This window comes from Nicotiana sylvestris, chromosome 2 (genome assembly GCF_000393655.2).
Source record: "Nicotiana sylvestris chromosome 2, ASM39365v2, whole genome shotgun sequence".
Taxonomy (NCBI): Eukaryota; Viridiplantae; Streptophyta; class Magnoliopsida; order Solanales; family Solanaceae; genus Nicotiana; species Nicotiana sylvestris.
This window is the reverse complement of record NC_091058.1, coordinates 107367286-107393094: the sequence shown is the minus strand read 5'-3', so window position 1 is coordinate 107393094 and position 25809 is coordinate 107367286. Positions and strand designations below refer to the sequence as shown.

General features: G+C 36.9%; 1 protein-coding gene across 1 annotated transcript; it reads left to right on the top strand.

Moving 5' to 3' along the window:
* Positions 1-2349: 2349 nt before the first annotated feature.
* LOC104219307 (suppressor of RPS4-RLD 1) lies at positions 2350-23466 on the top strand. Its single transcript, XM_009769970.2, has 24 exons — positions 2350-2676; positions 2791-2900; positions 4981-5669; positions 6249-6293; positions 6460-6561; positions 6643-6723; positions 11457-11523; positions 11898-11998; positions 12131-12238; positions 13272-13342; positions 13515-13571; positions 13767-13875; positions 13982-14062; positions 14833-14919; positions 15474-15680; positions 17870-18204; positions 19627-19713; positions 19984-20083; positions 20552-20643; positions 20761-20799; positions 20931-21021; positions 22088-22185; positions 22261-22569; positions 23230-23466. The coding sequence occupies exons 1-23, from the start codon at positions 2555-2557 to the stop codon at positions 22547-22549; spliced, it is 3168 nt and encodes a 1055-aa protein (XP_009768272.1). The 5' UTR covers positions 2350-2554; the 3' UTR covers positions 22550-22569; positions 23230-23466.
* Positions 23467-25809: the final 2343 nt, after the last annotated feature.

The window sequence follows — 25809 nt, the reverse complement described above, 5'->3', positions numbered from 1 at the left end:
TGAATTTTCTAAAGTTTTACCCAAAAAGTCAAAAATCGCCCCCGGGCTCACATGGTCAAAACCCGAGGTTCGAACCAAAACCCGATTACCCATTCCCCCACGAACCCAAATATAAAATTTGTTTTGAAATCGGATCTCAAATCGAGGTCCAAATCCCCAATTTTTGAAAAACCTAGGTTCTACCCAAAACACCCGATCTCCCCCATGAAAATTATTGATTTTAAGTTGAAATCATGTTAAAAGATGTTAATGATTGAAGAAACTAGTTAAAAATGACTTACAATTGATTTGGAGAAGAAGAAGCCTTTGAAAAATCGCCCTAGTGTGTTTATGTTTTGAGAGGATATGAAAAATGAGTTAAAATTCGTCTAAGTATAAAAGTCGCAGGTCTTAGATGTGGGAATTGCGAAATTGCGAACCCCGACCTCTGCTGGGTTGGGAAATGCGAAGAGAGGCTCGCATTTGCGAGCTGGGAATTGCGAAGAAAGGGTCGCATTTGCGACCCAAGGCTGAACAGGGGAATTTCGCATTTGCGATCGAAGCCTCGCATTTGCGAGCAAGACGCCCTGGGCTGGTTTCGTATTTGCGATCCAGCCTTCGCATTTGCGAGCGCCTGCAGGCCTGGGTACACCAGCTAAAATCTGCAACTTTCTAAGTCTAAAAATCCACCCCGTGGCCTATCCAAAACTCTCCCGAGCCCTCGGGGTTCCAAACCAAATATACACACAACCTCAAAAACATCCTACGGACTTATTTGTGTAATAAAATCACCAAAATAACATCATGAACATCGAATTAAACCTCAAGATCAATGAAATTTCTCAAAACTTCTTTAAACATCAAATTTTGCATTTAAGGTCCAAATCACGCCAAATGGATTCCGTTTCTTACCAAACTTCACAGAATTATCTTAAATCATATATAAGACCTGTACCGATGCCGGAACCAAAATACGGGCCCGATACCAACATGTTCTAATCAAAATTCATTTCCAACCTTTATAAACAATTTCAGAAAATAATTTTCTTCAAAATTTAATTTCTCGGGCTTCGGACCTCGGAATTCGATTTCGGGCATACGCCCAAGTCCCATATTTTCGTACGGACCCTCCGAGACTATCAAATCACGGGTCCGGGTCCGTTTATCCAAAAACGTTGACCGAAGTCAAATTAATTCATTTTATAGTCAAAATTTATCATTTTTCACAGATTTTCACATTTAGGCTTTCTGGCTACGCGCCCGGACTGCGCACAAATCGAGGTGATGCTAAGAGAGATTTTTAAGGCCTCGGAACGTAGAATTTCATTTTAAAAGAAGTGATGACCTTTTGGGTCATCACATGGATGCACTTCTCTTAATGGATTATGAGTTCAAATCTCATGTCACTCTTTTTTTTTACAACTACGCGCCCACGGGAGATGGACATGTCATGTGTCACTTTTTGCATATTAATTAAGTACTTCTTCTTTTCCTTTCTTTCTCTGTTTGATTTATTCTTTTAAAATTTCACGCATTGAAATTTCTATTATTCTTTTGTTACTATAAAATTTTATATGATTAAACAAAATGTGCATATCAAAACTAGTAGCAGTGAATGATGCATAGTCAATGGATTAAACTGATCCCAATATTTTGACTAGGGAGTAAAGAATACAGATACAAATGTAAGAAAATTACTATTTAAATATTAAATTTGAACTTATAATTCCAAAAGTATAGTGGATGCAATAGTAGAACTAAAGGTTGAATCCCTAAAATTTATATTTTGGATCCACTGCTTCGTAATAGTGCACCCATCCTCCCAAATTCTGGATCCTTGTGACAAGGATCCTGAGTCCCGGTCATATGTTTTTTTTTCTTTTCAAAGAATAACCAATTTTCACAAGATATTATATTAAATTAGTAAATATAAAAATACATAGTTTTCCCTCATATTTATTACTCCATTTGTTTTAATTTAAATGACACACTTTCCTTATTAGTCCGTTTAAAAAAATGATACATTTATATAATTAGAAATAATTTAACTTTAAACTTTTCATTTCACTCATTTTACCCTTAATGAGAAGCTCTTATAGCCATACAAATATCATAGCTCTATTAAGCTTTTGCCCCTTAAATTTTTAGCATCACATATTTCAAAAATATTCTTTTTTCTCTTAAATCTTGTGTCAAATAAAACTATATCATCTCAATTGAAATGGAGGGAGTACTTACTTAATTATAGTTAAATAATTTATATTTTCACCTAAGAGTGAGAAATGACGAGAACATTGAGCCAATAGACATGCGGGCTCTTGAACACGTGTAATCCATTATTAATCCCTCACCACTTCCCCAAAGTACCTCTTTCCTCTCCGTTTCCTCATTCAACTTCGTTTTCTCCTTTCTACCCCTCCGTTCTCTACCACCACACACCGTAAAAGAATTTTTTTTTAAAAAAAAACACAAAACAGTTACAGCCGCAAGATCAGAAATTCAGTAGCTCACAACACAACTGAAGAAAAAATCAATCGCATCAATTCAGCTGTTTCCGATCCATTTGGAGCCGCCGATGACGTCAAAAGTTACAGAGAGGATTGAACTGGCGAAGCTTTGTAGCTCCAAGGAATGGTCCAAAGCAATTCGAATTCTCGATTCACTTCTTGCTCAGAGTTGCGTCATTCAAGACATCTGGTCCGCTATTTTTTATAACCTTTTTTTAATTTGAATGAGCTTTATTAGATTTTTGGAGATTTATGAATGAGCTGATTGATTTTCTGAATAAAAAAATGGGTCAATTTGTTTCAGTAACCGAGCATTTTGCTATAGTCAATTGGAGCTTCACAAGCATGTTATTAAGGATTGTGATAAGGCACTTCAGCTCGATCCTAAGCTTCTTCAAGCTTACATACTTAAAGGTTCTCTTCATTTTCCCTTGCATTTCCAATTAACTGCTTTTACGGCGTATTTAAAGAAAAAAAGCCTAAGAAATTCTAGAGCTTTGCGATTGCATTTGGAATGTTAATTTTGGATATGGATATATTCTGGTATGGCATCGTTATCGAGGCTGTGAAGTCAACTGTTGTAGAGGTTCTTTTTGCAATATAGATGATGGGCTAGATGAAACACTTGTAAAGCTTGTGAACTGTTGCACCTCTCGAGTGATGCCCTATTATTGACAATCACTTTCACGTACGCGCCAAAGTAATGGTTAGCTTATAATTTCAAAGCTTGATTGAGGTTGAGAAGGTCATATTGAACTTGCATTCTGTATCCTGTAGTGGTTTTGGATTGTATTTTGGAAATGATTTAACTTTTACACTGTCTGGTTGGGATAAAAAGGGAAGGGTTGGAAAATAAAGTAGGGCTTACGAATTATTCTCTCACCCTGGTAGGATTACATAAAGGAGATATTTATGTTACCATCCAAGATTTAGTGGAAGGAGGAAAAATATATTTAATTGTCGTCCTAATTTTGTTAGTCATATTTCCTTCCTTTGATATCGTGGGATATCGAAAAAATCTTATCAATTGTGAGAAAGAGAAGTCATAACAAGGTTTCCGAAGTCATAACATGGTATCCGGAGGTGAACTAGCGTTAGAGTAATTGTCAAAATGTACAAAGCAAATGACCCACAAACCAATTTAACCTTAGAAGCTCGACCAGGGTGCTTTGGCCCCCTCAACGCCATGGGCGTACAAGCTGACGACGACAATTAGTTCCAGGTGGAGAGTAAATTGATGTGTTTCCCTTTTGCTTCTTTCCTTGGACCAAACATAGTGTTGCGATGAAGTTCAATGCATGAATAGGGCGTGCAAAACACTTCATAACAGTTTGTATGGTTTCCTAGTTTGAACTCACCACGTTGGTAGTTGATTCCCTAATTTTCTCAGTGATTGGACCAATTAGAAAGGAAAAAAAAAGTAGATTTCTAGAGGTGTGATCGGAGCTGGTCTTTATGCGTTAACCGTCTTATGCATCTGTGGAAAAACCTTATTTACACAAGTGCATTATATGTTAAACTGATAAAGTAAATAACTTCCAACAGGTCACTGAGAATAATTGGAATGGAAGTGTCATTTGCTGCTACCAATATGGATCTTACTGTCAGGGGCGTATGCAGGAATTTTTGTAAGCGGTGTCGAAATTTATAGAAGAACTGGAATATAACTTTGATTATCGTACTTTTAGACAAAGAAGTAGCCTTAATCTATTGGTTTTGTTGAGTCTTAAGTTAGAAAAGGTCCTGAGTTCAATTCTACTTCATCACAATTTTTAACCACAAAGGCTCTCTCAAATATTTGCAAAAGAAAAATGTGCTAGTTGAGATTTGGACCTTTGACCTCTTAGAGCAAAATCAAGCACATAACCAACACATCAAGACACAATTTATGTCAAGTGGTGTCATTTTTTCCTACTTATCCGTTTCCGTACAGTATTAATACATATATTTAGTAAAAACTTTCGACGAAGCGGTGTCGCGCGACACCTCTTCGGTAAGCGTGCATCCGCCCCGTGCTTACTGTCTCAAGATTCATACATTCAGAGGCAGATGGTTGAATTCTAAGAGGCGCATCATTCTTGGCATACATAAAAAGGGCAGCCCCGTGCACTAAGCTATGCACGGGGTCCAGGGAGGGAGGGATGGAACCATATTGTGTCTATTCTACGCAGCTTTACCTTCACTTTCAATAAAAAGGCCGGTTCCACTGCATAAAGATGTGACACCTAGTATCACAGCAGCAGCTCTTACTGTTAGGTCACGTAAAAGATCAAATACATTTTTGTCTCTTGTGTGTAACTAAGCCCTTGAAATGAAGCTATATATCTGTATTGACAATTATTCTCTAGTGTGACTTCTGTGGATTTTCCCTAGATGTGGTTCTAGCATATGCTGCAGAAATTTCGATGTTCTTAAAGCTTGAAAAAACTGGCAGTTTTATGCTAAACTGATTTTGAGTTTGAAGTATAATGTGACGAAGTTACTTGTCATTTAGGACGTGCATTTTCTGCTCTTGGTAAGAAAGAAGAAGCTCTTCTAATTTGGGAGCAAGGGCATGAACATGCAGTTCATCAGTCTGCAGACTTAAAGCAACTATTAGAGCTTGAAGAGCTGCTCAAAAATGCGAAGCAGAATATCACTGCTGCCACCAACAATCATTCTGTGGAGTCATCTGGTCCTGAATCCAATACTGGGCCTCTGCTTTGTACCAAATCTGCTGAAACTTGTGATATTGGTAAGGCCTCAGATAGAAAGCTCAAAGAATGCAGCAGCGGGATGTTGGTCAGCTGTGAGAAATCAAATGATAGTTCTGTTTTACAAAATTCGTCAAGTAATAATGCCAAAAAACATAAGAAGAGTGACCGTCAACCAAATGGATTGCATGAGAGACAAGCAAATGGAACCAAGAACAATTGCAAAAAGTTGGGTTATCCATCTCTGGTTTGCAGTGAATTAAGTGATATATCTGAAGACAGTAGGAAATCATCTGCTGTAACTAGTGAATCAAGTGAACAGTCAGAACCAAATGAGTTACAGGAAATTCTCTGTCAGTTGAATAATAAATGCGACGTTCGCCTTGAATTGACTGAAAAAGGCAAGAGAAACAAAAAATTCTGTGTTACCAGGATTAACAAGACCAAGTCAATTAATGTTGATTTTCGATTATCAAGGGGAATAGCACAGGTACACTGCCTATCTTGTGATATTAAAATGAAGACAGCACTAATTAGTTCATTGATTGATAATTTCTGCTAGTGCAGTTGGTTATTAATATGCTCTTCTTCTTTATTGAAATTCGAATAACGATAAATCAGCTGCAAGTCTCTAATTGTGCACTTATTTTGTACCAAATTAAGTAGGTCGGACAAGAGAAATCATTTTTTTCTTATTCTGCTATCTGCTAGGAACTGGGGGTACCATGCTATGCATAGACAAGATTTTCTACTGCAGTCTTCATGCCTGTTATGTTCACTTTGCCTATTTCAGTTGTAATTTTCTGATTACACTCCACTTTTAATTTTTTGTGAACTAAATTGGAAGATATTGCATTTGTGCAAGCTTGAGGCAACTAAGCTCTATTTTTAGAACTCCTATTTTTCAGTTGCTAGATTTTAATTTCTAAGCTTTTATTATTTGTCAGTGAGGATCCATCTAGCCGACCCCTACTTGCTTGGGACTGAGGCGTAGTAGTGGTAATTGTGTACTCTTCATCGTGTATTGAATGTCATTGGAAGTCTAAAACAACATTTCTGGTGATTTCAGGTTAACGACGGAAGATATGGTAATGCCGTGTCCATCTTTGACCAGGTTAGCATTAGCCTTACCGCTCTTAGTAGTTTACTAATTCTGCTGCTAGATGTAACTTGTGCTTTATTATGACTTTTTCATTTTTGATTTATGGATTCAACGGAAGACTTGTGTGTGGTATGATGAACTTAATTACAGAGCTTCTTCTCTTCTACCTAAAACACAGATACTAGAAGAAGATCCGACGTACCCCGAGGCACTTATCGGCAGGGGAACAGCGTTGGCATTTCAAAGAGAACTTGATGCAGCTATTGCTGATTTTACCAAGGTTTGCATTGATTTGGCATATTGAGTACCACTTATTGTAATACTTCAGCTGCTGTTGTAATATTTTCTATCTGCCTTTCAGGCTATACAATCAAATCCATCTGCTGGGGAGGCATGGAAACGCAGAGGGCAAGCCCGTGCTGCTTTAGGTGAATCTGCTGAGGTATGAGCCTCGTATTTTGTCTATTTATTGAGCTGCCTTTTGTAGATTTTGAGAAGAAGAAAAGGCTTCTTGTATTTCTGTGTATGTTTACATCCCATGAGCAAGGGAATTTATACAAAGCTCCTAATGCTAATTAAGGAAATAAAATAAATCTATACAATCAATCCAGCTATCAAATAAAATAAAATTATATCTCCTAAATATAATCAATCTCCTGAAATCATGCTAATCAACACTCCTAGATCAAGTCTCCTTGAATCATGCTAATCAACACTCCCCCTTAAGTTGGTGCAAAGATGTTGCACATGCCCAACTTGCAGCTCAAAGTATGGAAAGTTCGCTTGTTGAGACCTTTGGTAAACACATCAGCTAGCTGTTTTTCCGATGGCACATGAAACAAACTCAAGACACCAGTTGTAACTTTTTCTTTGATGAAGTGGCGATCAATTTCCACTTGCTTTGTTCGGTCATGCTAGACTGGATTATGAGCTATTCGGATGGCAGCTTTATTGTCACAGTACAAGGAAAGTTTTCCTTTTTCATACAGTCTCAATTCTTGTAGTAGCTTTTGTAGCCAAAGCAGTTCGCAAACACCCTGGGCCATAGCTCTATATTCTGCCTCCGCACTTGATCTAGCAATTACACTTTGCTTCTTGCTTCTCCAAGTAACCAAGTTTCCTCCTACGAGCGTACAATAACCGGATGTTGATCTTATGTCATCTAGAGATTCAGCCCAATCTGTGTCTGTAAAGGCTTCTATTTGGAGGTGATCATGTTTGGAGAAAAGTAGACCTTCCCCTGGAGCAGACTTCAGATACCGCAAAATGTGAAAGACAGCTTGCATATGAGGATCTCGGGGATCATGCATGAATTGACTCACCAGCTATGTTGCTCGGACTCTCCGAAAATATCAATGAGTGCGTATCGGATCCTCCAAAAATACAATATTTTTGGAGGATCCGACATGGGTGCGGCAACTGTTTTGGAGAGTCCGCGCAATATAGTTCACCAGGCTAATTGAATAGGCTATGTCTGGTCTAGTGTGAGAGAGATAAATGAGTCTTCCAACCAGCCTATGATATCTCTCCTTATCAACTGATTCTCCAACTCCGTTTTGTAACTTGTGATTGCTTTCAATGGGCGATTCTGCGGGTTTGCAACCTGTCATACCAGTTTCTTTCAAAAGATCCAGAATATACTTCCTTTGAGAAATAAAAATTCCTCTTTTGGATCTAGCAACCTCAATTCCCAAGAAGTACTGCAATTTTCCTAGATCTTTGATCTCAAATTCATGTGCCAACAACTTCTTCGATCAAGACATCTCCTCTTTGTCATCTCCTGTCATTACTATGTCATCAACATAAACTATGAAAAGTGATTTACCCGTTTGATGTCTTATGAAGAGGGTGTGGTCAGCGTTGCTTTGTTGGTAACCGAAGGAGATCATTGCTTTGCTGAATTTGTCAAACCAAGCTTTGGGGGATTGCTTCAGTCCGTATAAGGCTTTCTTCAATATGCATACCTTTCCTTGACTCTGTGCAGTATCAAATCCAGGAGGAATCTCCATATACACCTCTTCTTCTAAGTCTCCATGAAGAAATGCATTCTTCACCTCAAACTGTTGCAAGTCCTAATCAAGATTAGCTGCACAAGATAAAAGAATTCTAATAGTTTTTATCTTAGCAACATGGGCAAATGTCTCTTGATAATCCACTCCATAAGTCTGAGCGAATCCCTTAGCCATCAATCTTGCTTTAAATCTTTCAATTGAGCCATCAACTTTGCGCTTCACAGTAAAAACCCATTTGCAGCCAACCAACTTCTTGTCTGGTGGTGAAGTGACAAGTTCGCATGTCTCATTTTTTGACCAGGCCTTCATTTCTTCAGTCATAGCTTGTTTCCATTTAGGATCTGCAAAAGCTTCCCTCCAATTCTGGAGAATAGACACAGAAGAAATAGACAAGGCAAAGACTCTATAGGAGGGAGACAAAGAATTATAGGATACAAAATTAGATAACGGGGGTTTGGTGGTGCAAGATCTGACTCCTTTTGTGAGAGCAATAGGTTCATCTAACTCATTAGGCAATGTAGATAACTAACCAGTAGAAGAAGGTTCAGCTTTGGTAGATTGCATGATGACTTCTTCTGCTCTATTTTTCCTTGAGTAAGTTTTCAAATCAGGCCGATCCAAATGCCCAATAGTCTCCCCCTGAATTCTTTCTCCAATTTCACTTTCCCCTGAGACAATGTCATCAAGAGGTCCAGTAATGGAACTAGGTAGAATCACGTCTTCCTCCTTACTGCTCTCTCCCTGAAGAGGTGATGAGGTAATATTGAAATAGGGCTCAGATTCTCGAAAGATAACATCCATGCTAACAAAAGATCTCCTAGAGGGAGGATGATAACATTTGTAATCTTCTGTGTCGGAGAATACCCAATGAAAACACACTTTATAGCTCTAGGATCAAGTTTCCCATTTCTAGTGTGGACAAAGCAAACACACCCAAACACCTTTGGAGGAACAATAAATTCATTCTTACCTTTTAAAGTTTCCAGAGGACTGAGAAAATTGAGGGGTTTAAGTGGCATTCTGTTGATAAGATAGGCAGCCGCTAGAATAGCATCCCCAGTAAGGTTTTGGTAAATGCATGGTGAACATAAGAGATCTTGCTACTTCTAACAAATGCCTATTTTTTTCTTTCAGCGATCCCATTTTGTGCACTATCCCATTGGACTCCAAATAAGCACCAAATCTTTTATCCATGTATTCGCTGCCATTGTCAGTTCTCAAGATTTTTATTTTGGCATCAAACTGAGTACAAATCATCTTATGAAATGACTGAAAAACAAGAGAAAATTTTACTTTTGGCTTTTAACAAATATACCCAAGTCATCCTAGTGCAGCAATCAATGAAAGTAACAAACCATCAACTACAAGACAAAGAAACAGTTTGGGTATGACCCCATACATCAGAATGAATAGTCATAAATGGAGTTGTGCTTTTATTATCACTCACAAGATAAGAGTTTCTAGTATGCTTGGCATATTCACACACATCACCGAACAAAGATTCAAATCGAGTCCTTGAAAACAAATCGGGATATAACTTCTTCAATACAAAGAATGATGGGTGTCCTAACCGTCTATGCCGTTGTATTATTTCTTGGTTGACATCCTTACTTCCCTAAAAAAATGCTTGACTAGAGTTTTGAATCCCATCTAACATATACAAGTCATCATGCAATCTACCACTGCCAATCCTTTTTCCTGTTTGAATATTTTGAAAAATACAATGATCGGGAAAGAACTCGATTTTACAGTTTAGAGCTTTGGTGATGGCACTAACAGATAAAAGATTGATAGGGAACTCAGGGACATGGAGCACGGATGATAGTTTAATATTAGGAGTACAAATGACAGAACCTGTTCCAGAGATAGGTGTTAAAGAACCATTGGCTATTTTAACATTATTTCCTTTGGGACACGGAGAATAGTTTTGAATGCCTTTAGAAGAGTTTGTCATGTGTCTATTTGCACCAGAATCGACAATCCAAGAATTAAAGTTATCAGCAAAGGCAGTACCTGATTGCACATAATTGGATGTGACAACATTAGTGGAGTCAAGTTTGGCTAAGAGGCGACGGAGAAGGTGAATTTCATCCGAAGACAAGATTTCTCCAGAAATCGTCTCCTTGAATGTCTCCATATTTCAGCCCAATCAGAAGGAAATCAGAAGGAGTTTGTGGTGCGGACAGCCAACAAGAGAGAGAAAACACGACCTCTTTGATAAAAGGGAACCCTAACTTACCTCAAAAAAGCAGCAATGGCTCTGATACCATGTAGATTTTGAGAAGAAGAAGGCTTCTTGTATTTCTGTGTATGTTTACATCCCATGAGCAAGGAAATTTATACAAAGCTCCTAATGCTAATTAAGGAAATAAAATAAATCTATACAATCAATCCAGCTATCAAATCAAATAAAATCAGAATAAAATCAGATCTCCTAAATATAATCAAATCTCATGAAATCATGCTAATCAATACTCCTAAATCAAATATCCTTGAATCATGCTAAGCAACACCTTTTGGGTTTTGTCATCAGGTATTCTTTTCTGTAATTTTTTTTGCAAGGTCAACTTTCATTCATTTCTCCGGTGGGTGTGATACACAATGTAAATGTATGGAATTGCTGAATTGATCACTGGTGCTATCAATTTCTGAAGCTAATTGTTCATTAATAGCAAATCAGTCTCCATTTAGACCGCTAGGGCCATTATCAAGCTGCACTTGGAAATTTTCCTTCAGATTGTGGTAGCTTACAGGGTTAACGATGGAGATGAAATGGCTTCGGGTGGTCTAAGTAACACTCAAAAGTTTTCTTGAAAAAGCTTAACTTTTAATGTGAAGGTCGCTGTCTATCCTGAGAGTGTCTTTTCTAGGCTTGAGCTATATCACAGCTTATGGCCATCTTCCAGTAAAAGTCAATATCTAAAATGCAATCAGGATCATAGAATGGTTCAGCTGCATGCTTTTGATCATGGGAGTTTCTTGGTAGTCTATAACATAATTTAACTTTCTGATGTGTTCCATTTTAGTTTTTGTTTCCTCCAATGATCCCATGAAGAGTGATGGTAGTTATGGTTAAAGACTTATCACGCCCTAAAAGGTTTGGTTTCACAATAATAGTAATATGATTGATATTGATGTATCTAAATAAAATGATTTTTACCAGGCAATTGCAGACTTGACTAAAGCTTTGGAGTTTGAGCCAGACTCTGCCGATATCTTACATGAAAGAGGTGATTTACCCGGACTGAATTTTCGATTTACTATGAAAGATAGATCTGTGCTGTTAAAGTAGTTAGACATGATGTTCCTGTAAATATAACAGCATTCGAGGCATATTTACTTTCTGTAGTATTCTTTTTATGGCTGATAGATTATGCATGTGTCATTTGAAACTTCCAATGTATTAAGGCTCAGCCTATCTTTCTTACGGGACTGAAATTTTTTATTAAGGCCCATAGGTGGTTTCATCTTGTAACTGTTTAGCATCAGATGACCTTTGGCTGACTGTTTCACAATTACTTGAGATTTCAAAAAGGACCATTTCATTCGACTTGTCTCCGTTCAATCTAACATGGAAAGCACTAACTGACCTTAATTAGTGCAGGAATTGTCAATTTTAAGTTTAAAGATTTCAAAGCTGCTGTTGAAGACCTTTCTAGATGTGTAAAGTTTGATAAGGATAACAAATCTGCATATACATATTTGGTGAGTCTATGACCTTGAGTTCGGCTAATTGTTATAGAATGTGATAACCATGTTTATCGGCATGAGTTTGAGAATATTTTTGTTGGACAAATAATGATATAATGCTGGCGGGGAAAACTGGAAAATTATCAGGGCTTGGCCTTATCCTCTCTAGGAGAATATAGAAGGGCTGAGGAGGCACATAAGAAAGCAATCCAAATTGAAAGGAATTTCCTTGAGGCTTGGGCTCATCTAGCACAGGTATCTCTGAATATATACTGAATACTCTTAATCCTATTTTCCTGCCAAGTGGAATCCTAATACTTCTATTGGTACTGCTAGTGATATAGTCTTTTGATGGGTTCGCAAGCCCTAGAATAATGTGTTTGTGTGTTTTTTTATTTACAAATTTCAACTTTGTACGTGCTTTGGTGCAGTTTATATCGTTAATTTTTTCAAAGCCCAATTTTCATTTCTACTAGTATTTCTTTTTCAGATGTGCATGACTCTGGTCATTGATCTCATTGTTTCTGTTCTTTTCCTTTTTTTTTTAAATTATTTTCGATTTCCCTTTGTTTTGTTTGGTAAAATAAATACTTGCTGCCGCCAACAAGCTGTCGATGCTGGTCAAATTTGAATTTGTGTTTGCAAAAAGTATACCAAGGCGAGCGATTAGAATTGACTTCACTTTTTTGGAAACTTCTTCAAAATCAGTGGAAAATACTACGGGATATTATGGGAACAGTTTTAGTTGGAACGGAAGTAGAAAGTTTGAGGAAGTTTGTCCTTGTTTAATCATGGATTAAAACAAGATGAGGAAGTTGCCCCTTTGATTTAGAAAATTTCCCTTTTGTTTTCCCGCTTTCTTGTTTATATAGCCTCTTTTTTCATCTGTCTGTAAACCTGAAGGTTGAGGTAATATAAACTTCTCCATGTATGTTAAGAAATTCAAGAATCAAGATTTACACGGTAAGCAGACATTCAATTGCGTACAAGTGATAGAAGAGCCTTGCTCTCTTATAGATATTGTGTGACAGCGCTAACTTACAGTCTTGATTGGCGAAAATGTCTGCTAGATGTTGATCAATTAGCCTTTTGTTCAACTTCTGGGTTGCAATGCTCATTTATTGTAATAGCTTTTGTTGCATTTTCAAGTAGGATCTCCCCATTAGCTGGTAGATTCTTGATTGGTTTTGAGCTAAATCACTTAATTTAGATGTGGGCAAAACAATGAAATTTCTTTCAAGATATTATTCTAATGGTGTATAATTGAACCTTTATTTCGTGGTGGCAGTTATATCAAGACCTGGCAAATTCAGAGAAGGCCTTGGAATGCCTTCATCAGCTTTTGCAAATAGATGGGAGGTAATTACTGAGCATCTCATGTTGATATTTACATATTTTTCACTGATCAAAAAAAGGTTTACTTATTTTTTATTATCTGATCTTGAGTATTTGAACGGTGAAGTACATACTCTGTCCTTAAATCGGGAAATAGCTGATAATCCATCCTCTAATTATCCCTTTTCGCTGAAAGGTATGCAAAAGGATATCACCTGCGTGGGCTGCTACTTCATGGAATGGGAGAGCATAGGTACATATCTTATGTTCTTATATACTAAAGGCAGTAGAATATGCAATCACTATGGTATTGATTTGTGGGATTTTCCTTCTGAAAATTTTCACTGTCCTGTGTTTTCTTTTTACCTTTTTTCCATGTTTGCTTTATCATAATCCACTTTCACTGAAAGATGTAGCAGGGGTTAACTGCTTATATATACTGTTACAGGAATGCTATAAAAGATCTATCAATGGGGTTGGCTATTGATAGTGCAAACGTTGAATGCTTGTATCTACGAGCTTCATGCTATCATGCTATTGGAGAATATAAAGAAGCAGTATGAGAGCTCTCAAACTCATCTCTTGTGACTTTAAATGTTCATAATTATATAAGGTGCTTGTTGTCTCCATTTTCAGATTGTTGATTCTGATTTTGTGCTGTAGGTCAAGGACTATGATGCTGCTTTAGATCTTGAATTAGATTCTATGGAAAAGTTTGTGCTTCAATGCTTAGCGTTCTATCAGGTAATAACTTTTGGTATGCCAGACTTCCGTCATCAAGCTGGTTCATTCTTACGCCTGTTGCACTAATTTCTCTTTGCTTTTTAAGTATTGGCATCTTCATAACTGTCTAGATGGTACCTTGCTGGAATAAAAATCAATTGGACGAGGCAGACCTCAAATTTAAGATTTGTCTTTTTGGTTGGTTAGCCATTTTAGTAGTCGCAGTATTACACTTACTTCAGTTAGTAGTAAGAATATTTAGCAATGTTATATTTACCCTCATACTGTTCAAACAGTAGCGAAGTTTCTGAGTTCTGTCTGCTATTTTGTTCCCTTAAGCCACTGTTGGACGTCGAAGCAAGAGATGAGGGTGCAGGTGAAAAAGCCAAGCACGGCTTGGTTTAAGCTTGATTATGATTGAGTTTTTAGGCTGCTAGCAAGTTCAAACCTAGCATAAATGTCCCTACCAAAAGCTCAAGCTGACAGATACTAGCTTGCGAACTTAGTTAATTTGGCTGATGTTTTTCTCACTTTAGTATAATATATACGGTAAAATCCGTATTTTCTACCCTTACCATTTAATAATCATGTGCCAACTCTTTTCATCCTAGTTATGTGCTCCTCTTCTCCTTCCTCACTCTCTTGCAAATAACCTCCTTTCATAGATGCCGAGACCTCCTCGCTATTATCAAGAGTCACCAATTGATCTCTCTATCTCTGTAACTATTTCTCCATTTTCTGTTTCTGTTTGAATAGCTTATGTTTTACTTTTCAATATTTTTCTTTTGCAGAAAGAAATTGCATTATACTCAGCGTCAAAGATCACCAGTGAATTTTGTTGGTTTGATATTGATGGAGATATTGATCCGCTCTTCAAGGTAATGCCTAAAAAGGAATATAATGCTTAGTTAATCTATTTGAAGAGCCTGAGGATATATTTTGATAGCATCGCTCATTAGAAAAAAGAAGAAGAAGGAAACATTCTGGTAGCAAGTGGACCACCTCGATCTGAGAGCAGCTTTATGATATAGCAAAAAGTACTATCTGGTGGGAATTATATAGAACTTTGAAGGTGTGCAGAGAACCGGGAGAATGAAGGAAGTTGAAAGAAATAAGGCCATACTGATTAGATTTGAATTGAATTCTAAGCTTCCCTGAATTCTCGTTAAAGTACAACTCTCTAAAAGCAGTAGTACGTTTCTCCATATCATTTAACATGCTCATTCACTATTATTTGGCATTTGTATGCATTCACGTTAACAGTCTTATCTTGGGGGTCTAAAGTGGTAAATACCTCTATGAAGTGAACTGTCACCTGAAAAGTGCATTTGTTGGCAGTGAATTCCTTATCTTAAAAGTGATTTATTTCCACTTACTTTGTGTTCTTATGCTTCTTTCTTAATTCTTCCCTTTTCCTTCTTTCTGTTCTCAGGAGTATTGGTGCAAAAGGCTGCACCCAAAAAATGTGTGTGAAAAGGTCTACAGGCAACCTCCGTTAAAAGAATCTTTGAAAAAAGGAAAGCGAAGAAAGCAAGAATTTACTTTCACCAAGCAAAAAACTGCCCTTCTACAGGCTGCAGATTCTGTCGGCAGCAAGATCCAGTATCATTGCCCTGGTTTCTTGCATAATAGGCGCCAGGTAATTCTAAAAGAGTTAAATCTTTAGTTAACTATCATTTTTTTTTAATCCAGGCGTTCTACGTTTTCCTTGAGAAACCAGGTTGTGATTTCCCATTGCTTTTAGATACCTTTTTATGCTATGCATTCACATCTATGCTGGAGTTTTCTTAGATAGATGATGAGAGAATTGAAGGAAAGGATGCAAATGTTATCAGAAGCTTTTGTTTGTGTTGGAAGCCTTTTAATTGGGGCATTTGGGACTAATATGCAAATACAAAGAGAAAGTTCTTGTTACAAGAATGATGTCTTTATTTTCACACTCGAAGTTTTCTCTCCAGCTTCTGCTCTACACACTCCGTGTTTTCCATTCCTTGATTAGTCATATTCCATGAAAATATTAAAGAACACATCTCAAATGAGATAATGTTTCTATGGTTATCTTTCATCAGAAATATTTTCACTATCTGTAGACTAGTGTTCTATCTTCTCCGTTGCACAGAAAACAAAATTTAGATCTTAAAGAAAAATTTAACATTTTATACTTCACCGTTTGAATGATAACTTATCTATGTGGCCTAGTGGTCAATGAAGTGGGTTGAGAACCATGAGGTCTTACGTTCAAATCCTAGCAGATGCAAAAACACTAGGTGATTTCTTTCCATATGCCCAAGCCTTAGTGACAGAGTTACCCGGTACCTGGTAGGAGGTAGCAGGTAAACTGTGGAATTAGTTGAGGTGCGCACAATCTGGCCGGAACACTATGGTTATCCCAAAAAAGAAAAAAAGATTAAGATCACTGTCAAGTCTACATTTCTAGTGAAACAAATGTCTAAAATGAATAACATGCAGCTAATAAAAAATACTTACAGATGTGAAGATTTCCACTGAATAATGTTAAAGTAAAAATTGCAAAGTTTAGAAATTCATCTAGTACAAAAAGAGATGAAGGCAACTTATAGAGTAAAAGCTGATATAACAATCCTCATTGTTGCTGCAAAGCATCTGCCAAGTCATCCCGAGGAAAAGAGAGAATAGGGGAACTACTTTTCCTTGTCCTTTATTCCCTTCATTTTTGAGTTGACCACTTAACCATTTCTTTAACAAAAAATGATACTTTAAAATGTTCTATTATTCTTTTAGCTCGTATATCTAAGCACCACTGAATTAGTTGTACTAGATGTTTTCTCGTCGCAAAAAGTTAAATGTTGATTTGGTTCTGGCTCTTTGACCAATGAAGGGTCTTCTGCATTGGCATAGGCATGTATAGCATCATAACTATTGGTGATAAATGAGTAATGGAAAACAGACATCAAATATTAAATGCTAATTACTAGAAATCTGAGCAGAGCAGAAACTATAAATATACATGAATTATTCAAGACAATGAGTTCTGGGAATAAATTTTAATAGATGAAGTGATTGGTTTCCTAAGTAACGCCTGGCTTTCAAAGCACCACTTCACCATAATTCACAATACAGACCTGATAAGGAATAAAGCTTCCAAGAATATTGGCAACTTTAATCCTCAACCTCCTAAAATTCAGACAATCTCCATCCCGTCATACCTTTGATACTGTTATATATCAAAATGGCTTGTAAACTGCTTGAGTTATTCTCTGGATGGAGGAACAAATAACTATTGGAGCAGTTTGAGGTGGCATTCCGCATCATTTGCTTTGTCCAGACGCCTTACTTTAGGCTGTAAGTTCAATTGATACATGATGCAGTGAGGGTGGTTAAACATTTAGAAGTTTATTTTGTTCTACAGGCCATGTCTATGATTGATCCTGCCTCACTTTTGGAGGAGACGACTTATATGAAGCAGTTGGGCTTCAGACTCTAATCGTGTATGTTGTGGGACAATTACCTTTGTCATCTGTGATGCTCTTTGTAGTTATTTGGATGAGTTAGTTTGTGCAATGGTAGTACACTGTAGTATTAGGTTTGTGCCTTTCCATACCTGTGTTGCTTTTCCATGATCAAAATTTCGCCTTTAGACCTAATGATTGACATTCTTTTCTTTTTGCAATTTTTATATGATATAAGTATGTTGATTGCAGATGATGAGTTCGTAATTTTTTGTGAAAGTAGACACTATCTTTTGTTATTTGATATGTTATTCATATGCTGTTCTTTTAGCTACAAACATGCTTTGTGCGTTGTTGTTATTCTTTCATCCAAATCTGAGAATATTTTTGCAATTATCAGCACCGAATGGCCGGATTAGCTGCTATTGAGATAGCACAAAAAGTCTCAAAAGCTTGGCGTGCGTTACAAGCTGAATGGAGAAACTCAACTAAAGGCACAGCAAAGTCTGGGAAGAGACTCAGGAGAAGGGAAAAAGTAAATTCACTTAGTGTAAACAGAGGTGGAGCTGGTTGTAGCACTAGCAGTTCCTCAGAAACATCTACTTCATACAGTTTGATTGACGATAGATCAACTGGGCGTTCTACAATGTCATGGAACCAGTTGTATTCATTGGCTGTCAAATGGAGACAAATATCTGAACCATGTGATCCAGTGGTGTGGATTAACAAGTTAAGGTAGTCCATCTTGTTTTCCCTTATTCCCTTAACCGAGCGTTAGTGTACTGAATTTTATTTAGCTATTAAAGGTTATTTCTATACTTGGTCTCAGCATTTTAACAAATACATTTTCCAAGTTCTTTTTGAATTTAAGTGCATAAAGATTATTAAAATAAGTCGCTTCGCCTCGAGCATGAAAACCCCCCTCAACTTGCTTCCCTCAATTCTTTTAGTTCTACGTTCCAGCTCTTTTTTTATTGGTGGTGTTGTACTTCACTCTCATATGGAGTACTCGTTGATTTGTGATTTTTATTATAACTTTTGACTTACCAAAAGAAAAAAAAGGATTGCAGTATATAAGATACTTGAAGTTTGGTGGTTGCAGCTTCTGGAGCTATTCAAGAAACTAGACCAAAACCAAATCCGAACACTCTTGTTGGTTCTTTTGGTACTATCATCTATGTATCTTATATGGAAAAGGTCCTGATTTTAGTCTTATGCGTCAATATATGGATGGGATCCACATTATATTTGCTCAATCTCTATGTAGCATGGGTATGTATATGAAAACTGTACTTTGTTTGAGTACAATTCGAAAATGAACTTTTTTGAAACCACAGGCATCATTTTTTTTCCGCATTATACATTTACATTCTAAATGATATTTTAAGAAGCATTATGATTATTGAAGACAAAAGTGGAAAAGTCAAAATGGTTAGCTTCATTAGTGAAATTGCCCAGTCATTATTTAAAACTGTAAAAAGAGGAATTTTGCTGCATTCCAGACTTGGTTGACCAAATTTTCTTAATGACTAAGTTAAAACCATAGTTTAAAGCTGTGTTTTGGCCCCAAATGTTTGCAATTCAACCCAAAGGTACCTTATTTTTTTAATAAGGCTATTTGTAAGTAAAAAGTTTGAAAATATTGATTATTTTTTAAATCATACGGTGCTGTATCCTATGTGAACCCTCAGCGTATCATATCAGATACTGTATGTGTACCCACACACCGTCCAAATTCACTCGTAGGAGAAAATTTAGAGATGCACTTGTTTGATGGTATTTAAGGTAGATTCTTTGTATTGTTCCACATTTGTTGCTTATTCACATTTTTTTGACAACCATGGTGTCCGGGCCAGCTTGCGCGCACCTGATTAATTCCACGGGATACCTGCTACCTCCCACCAGCAACAGGTACTAGGTAACACTGTCCACCAAGGCTTGGATATATCGGAAGAATTCCGCATAGTGTTTTTGCCTCCACTGGGATTTACTGCTTATTCACATATTAGACGAGAGAACATGTTCTCTCTGACACCAGCGAGAAGGACCGTGTTAGACGGAACAGACTTTTCATCTATGCTTCTCAAAGTCCAAGTCTAATTTTTAATATGTTGCTTTATCTTTACTTTCTGCTGAGATTCCCGTCTTTTTGCGTAGTGAGGAATTCAATTCTGGATTTGGGTCCAACACTCCTCTTGTTCTCGGTCAAGCCAAAGTTGTTCGCTACTATCCCAATTTTCAAAGGTAATTTGCTTAACATTTCTGATTAAGTATAGGTGTATTTCTCTACTGTTTTTTGGGTGTAATATGACTGTTGCAAATGATACTGATGCCATGATTGACCTTTTGAGCTTGTTACACTGCTTGTAGTTGATGCTACTCTTGTAATTACTTTACAGTACCTTCTTGCTGCTGTCCATCACATCAATAAATTGCTTTTTACGGTCAAATAGCTTAACCTTTCTGATTTGTATTAGCTCCTTCTCAAGGTTCTTATTGTCTGTCAATGTTCAGAACCTTGACTGTTGCCAAGGCTGTTATTAAGGAGAAGAAATCAGTGTTCAACAAGGAAGACAAGATAATTGATCTTTCTGAAGAGCGGAAATTGCAGGAAGTGAGTTTTTTTGCTTATGACCTTAGTTCAATCTTCTGCAATGTTGTAACTTTTGCACTTGTATAGTTTTTGGTGGTTGATAATTGGTTTTCTTGGTTCTTGTCAAAATACTAAGTATATAGCATCTCCATGACAATAAATCCAGCAAGTTGAGAAATCTTTATTAGCTGATTTTATATTGGTCACATTTCTTCCTTAGATGTATCTGAATGGCTCTCTAAAATCCAACTAATAGTACCTTCCGTCCAAATATTTTAAGATGGAAAACTGTAAATGCAACTTCATGTGGCCCTATGAAACTTGAAACTGGCTGCTTATTAATCTCTTCTTTCTCAGTATCACTATCCTTTAGGGAGCTTTTTTGTGTTCTCACCTTTTAGATGTCCACTTGCTAGGATTAAAACTTTTGTTGCCATGCTTTTTTTTTTTCTTCTGGGTGTTAATTAACAGCTGTGCTGTACTTTGCAGATAATGACTGCAGAATCCAGCTCTGATCTTCACAGAGTTGTTGGTCAAGACTTTTGGTTGGCCACCTGGTGTAACAGTACGGCACTTGAAGGGTACTTTTTTTTAAATTTGTAGTCCTCTTTATACTGTATAGCAGCATGTCACTCTTGAATAGTTTCTCTCACCAGGATCTTCTTCTAATTTTCCCTCCTTTCTTATTGATTGATCAGGAAGCATCTTGAAGGAACAAGGATCACTCTTATGAAAATGTAGAACACCATCTAACCTTATTGGAATTCAACCTTTTGTGTGTGGAGAGGGAGGGGGTGACTTGAGTAAATTATTGCTTATATTAGTTCAATTTTTCTTACTGCTTGTCAACTCTTATTGTTCCTTCCAGGGGTGAGATTGGTTACGACTTTGCAATTAGAACACCTTGTACACCTTCTAGATGGGATGACTTTGATATGGAGATGACATCCGCCTGGGAGGTATCCCCTATTTTTTACCTAGAAAGTCATTTTCTGCTGCCAGGACATAGTTTTTGGACATTTAAAAGCAATTTAACATGAATGTAAGACAGTCGACATATAATTACTTTACAGTGCAATTTTGCATAGTATATTCATCTTGTGCCTGCGAAGAGATTGGTCAGTGAAGTCTTACAATAAGCCTATATTAGTCATTGGGAATGTTCTCATTAGACTACTCACTTTTAAGAGATTCATCCATCCTGTGCCTGCCCAGAGAGTGGTCAGTGAAGTCTTACAATTAAGCCTATATTAGTCTGCTCGAGAATGTGTTCATTAGACTCACTTGTATAGGAGTCTCTCTCTATATATATAGCCACACCCTTGATAGGAAGGTGTGGAGATCGAAGATTAGGGTACTAGGGTAGTTAGTTTAGTGTTCTCCCTGTCATACCAGTAGTATTAGTACGTACTTTAGTATTCTGTTGGCATTAGATTTCTATGACTACCTGTCATTTCTTTCATTGTGGTCACCTGATTATTTGGTTGTTATTTGTGCTGCTTTTACATGGCTTCTCACTGTTGCGCTTCTTGTTTTTCTCTTCTTTAACGTGGTGCTTATGCTTCTCTGAGCCGAGGGTCTATTGTACCTCTCTATCTCTACAAGGTAGGGGTAAGGTTGCGTACACACTACCCTCCCCAGACCCCCACTATGTGGGATTATACTGGGTGCGTTGTTGTTATATATAGCACGGCCACATATGTCAGCTGTAGTAATGAGCCTTTTCCAGCCTAAGACATTTCTAAAAGTAATCATTATAACTGAGAAGATCCTGGGTTTTTGCGAGTATCATCGTCGTGATGGTTTGGTGTATATTTCTTGCTTGAACATGTTCATAGACCTACTATTTTAGGCTTTATGTATGCCCATTCATTTGCAATTATTGCTTACTTCGGTTTGTGTAGTTTACTTTGTCTTCCCTTTTCTTCTCTCTATTGGTTCTTGAGACACATGTGCGCGGCTTCTGTTTGGGATTTAAATGATAGTGTTCTAGTTAACTTAGTAGAATACAAAATGGTTGTGCAGGCGCTTTGCGATGCTTACTGTGGTGAGAATTATGGGTCAACAGATTTTGATGTGCTTGAAAATGTGAGAGATGCAATCTTAAGGATGACATATTACTGGTAAGGCATATTAACTTTTTGATTGTTTGATCTCAAGGGAAGTGTAGGCTTAAATTTGGCTGATAATTGTTCTAGGTACAATTTCATGCCGCTTTCCAGAGGAACTGCTGTTGTTGGGTTCATAGTTTTGCTTGGATTACTCCTAGCTGCTAATATGGAGTTCACAGGAAGCATTCCAAAAGGTCTGCAGGTGGATTGGGAAGCCATCCTGGAGTTTGACCCGAGTTCTTTTGTAGATTCTGTAAAGAGGTGGTTGTACCCATCTCTCAAAGTCAGCACATCCTGGAAAACTTACCCAGATGTCACATCAACATTTGAGACAACTGGATCAGTTGTTGCTGCTCTGAGCTCCTATTCAGACTGAAGGAAATACGTCATTTATTGGTAAGTCGCTTTACATATGCAGGAAACAAATTTCTCTACTCTGTTCTGGCTGGATTTTTAAGTTTGCTGTTTGTATTTCAGCAAAATGTGGAGCACGTCCTTGTGTGTATTGGTTTTCCTCGTATTTCACCTCTCCAATTTTAATATTCAATTTTACTAAGACCATGCACTTGACAGAGGGGCAGATTCTTAATCGACTCGACAAAGAGGCGCGTGCACAGTACACTTCAAATGAGGTTCTTCTAGTCTTTTAGGCCACCAGCACCGTAGGCTTGAAGCGTTGGTGGCTACAAAGACTAGAACCGTCATTTGGGGGCTGTGGTGCTAAGCATAAGGATTGTTCAGTCAACTGGATGTTTCTGGTCTCTGTCAAGTGTAGTGTCATTAGAATGAAAATCGAAGGAAATTACTTAAAATTTAAGTGGTAAAAGTATGGGGTACAGTACTAGCACATTAAACCACAAGGACATGAATGCTATTTGGCTTTGGTAGGGCAAGGTTCATGAGCCCTAAAGCTGCTCTTAACTATTTCTGAGTTTTGCAATTCTTTTTATTGGGGAGAACAATGTGAAATGTTTCTACTAAATGTGAGGTTGCAATTACTTTAGTGGATTACCCCTTTTTGACATCTTAACTTTCCCATATATTCCCTGCAAATAGGTTTCATCTGAGATAATTTTTCTGGAGGAATTTCACTGGTGCATTACCGGACTTCTTGATCCTGTAACGGATGAATTGAGGCGAAAGGTTTTTACATTATTGCCATAGTCCAAGTGTACCATTACTTGTGAGATGTTGTATATTTGTTGTATTGTGTATGATCTACCACCTCATTTTTCCTTTCTTTTAGATTTCAGGATGCTTATTTAAAAAGAATAATAAATGGGTCTTCTAGTCTCTGTTTTCTCTGTATTTTGTGTTTCTATATACAGTTAGAAGGGCCGGTTTCTTCTCTAGTTTGCAGGGTGGTGATGAATGAATTAAGCGCCTTTTTTTTAACGTAAACTGAGCTGCAATTTGGTGGATAAGCGCACAGAGAAGTTTACTCCATTGATACAGTACTTGATGGATAAGCGCTTAATGTATAAAACTAGACCTCTTTTGCCCCAGTGCCAACGTTACTCTACCATTTGGTATGCATGCTCAACGCACAAATGTGTATTTTCAGAATTCCATACCCTAGTTTTGTATTGTCTTCTGGTTTCCTAAAGCTGGAAACAAACATTTTATTTTGGTGAGGAAGGAAGAGTATAGAAAAGCTTTCTGGTCTATGGTTTGCAACGAGAAACAGGATGGAAAATGATATAGCGTAAAGCACTTTCTTTTTGAGCCCACACCCTTAGTTGAATGAGAAGAAAATATATTCCAAATTTATTCAGGAAAAAGATATTTTCTTTAAAGAGGGAAGAAAAATACAGAAATGAGTCGTATCGGATAGTTGTAAAGCGAGATGCAATAACTACCGATGGACCAAAAATTTAAGAAAAACTGTTTTCTCCATTAAGTAAATCTATCTATCTATGTTATAAATATATTATATTATACTTATCTATTTTCTCAGATTTTTGGGGCTTTTTCATACTATTCCATTTTTGCTTTATTTATTTTGCTTTAACAAGCCCAAAAGTCGTGTCACTTCATGTCAATTAATAAAAGAAACTGTCAAATGAATGGATGTTACCCTTTCAGCCATCCATATTCCTCATTTATGGAGCTTCGAACAATCACTGCAGTTTTAAATAACAAATTGTTATAAATATATTATATTATGGTTGTTCATTTAGTATTCCATTGTAAATAAGCTTCCTGAAGAAGCTTATCCATATGGGACTCCGCCGTAAATATGTTTGTCTATTTAGTACTCTATTGGAAATAAGTCTCCTGAAAAAGCTTAGCACTTCGGTACCCGATTATGGATAAATATTACCTCCGGTAGAAGATTATTCATACCAGGTATAATAAGCTTATCCTTTCGATATTTCGTTATGGATAAACATTACCTCCGGTGGAAGATTATCCATACCGGGTACAATGAGCTTATCCTTTCAGTACTTCGTTATGGATAAATATCACAGCAGCTTGCAGTAGCAGCTTACAAAGGACACAGAAGCTTGTAGTAGCAGCTTACATATCAGCTTCTTTTCTTCTATAAATAGAAGAGATTTCAGTTCATTATGTACATCAGTTTGAATTCGAATAATATATCAGTTTCTCTCTATACTTGTCTTTACTTTACAGTCTTTATTTTATAACACGTTATCAACACGAGACTCTACCATCTCGAGCAAATACTTGGAAAGTATGAGAGAATATGGATAATCCTCAAATTATGTTTGGATCAAAGACAAATCATGAAGATATTTGTGTTATTGATAGTGGAACAACTCATGCCATATTCAAGGATCAGAAATACTTTTCTTATTTGCATAAGAAAAAAACAAATGTTTCAACAATTTTTGGTAATATAAGTTTGATTGAAGGCTCCGGAAGAGCCATTATATTTCTATCTAAGAGAACAAAACTTATTATAGACAATGCATTTTTCTCCTCCAAGTCCCGAAGAAACTTGTTGAGTTTTATAGATATCCGCCGAAATGAGTATCATGTTGAGACAATAGATGAAATAAACATGGAATATCTTTATATTACAAAGAATATTTCTGGCCAGAAATGCATTATAGAAAAGTTATCAACTTTATCTTCTGGCTTATACTATTCAAAAATTAGTACAGTTGAAGCACACTCTATCGTAAACCAGAAGTTTACAGATTCAAATACTTTTGTGTTTTGGCATGGCCATTTGGGCCATCTTGGATCAATAATGATGAGACGAATTACTGAAAATTCGAGTGGAAATCCATTAAAGAACCTGAAGATTCTTACAAATGACGAATTTTCTTGTGATGCTTGTTATCAAGGCAAAATGATCACTAGACCATCATCAATGAATGTTGACATTGAATCCCCTGCCTTTTTAGAGCGTATACATGAGGATATATGTTGACCTATTCACCCACCAAGTGGATTGTTTAGATATTTTATGGTCCTAATAGATGCATCTTCAAGATGGTCTCATGTGTGCCTACTATCATCTCACAACCTGGCGTTTGCAAAGCTATTAACCCAAATAATTCGATTAAGGGCACAATTCTCAGATTATCCTATAAAGTCTATTTACCTTGATAATGCTGGAGAATTCTCATCTCAAGTTTTTGATGATTATTGTTTATTAGTTGGGAT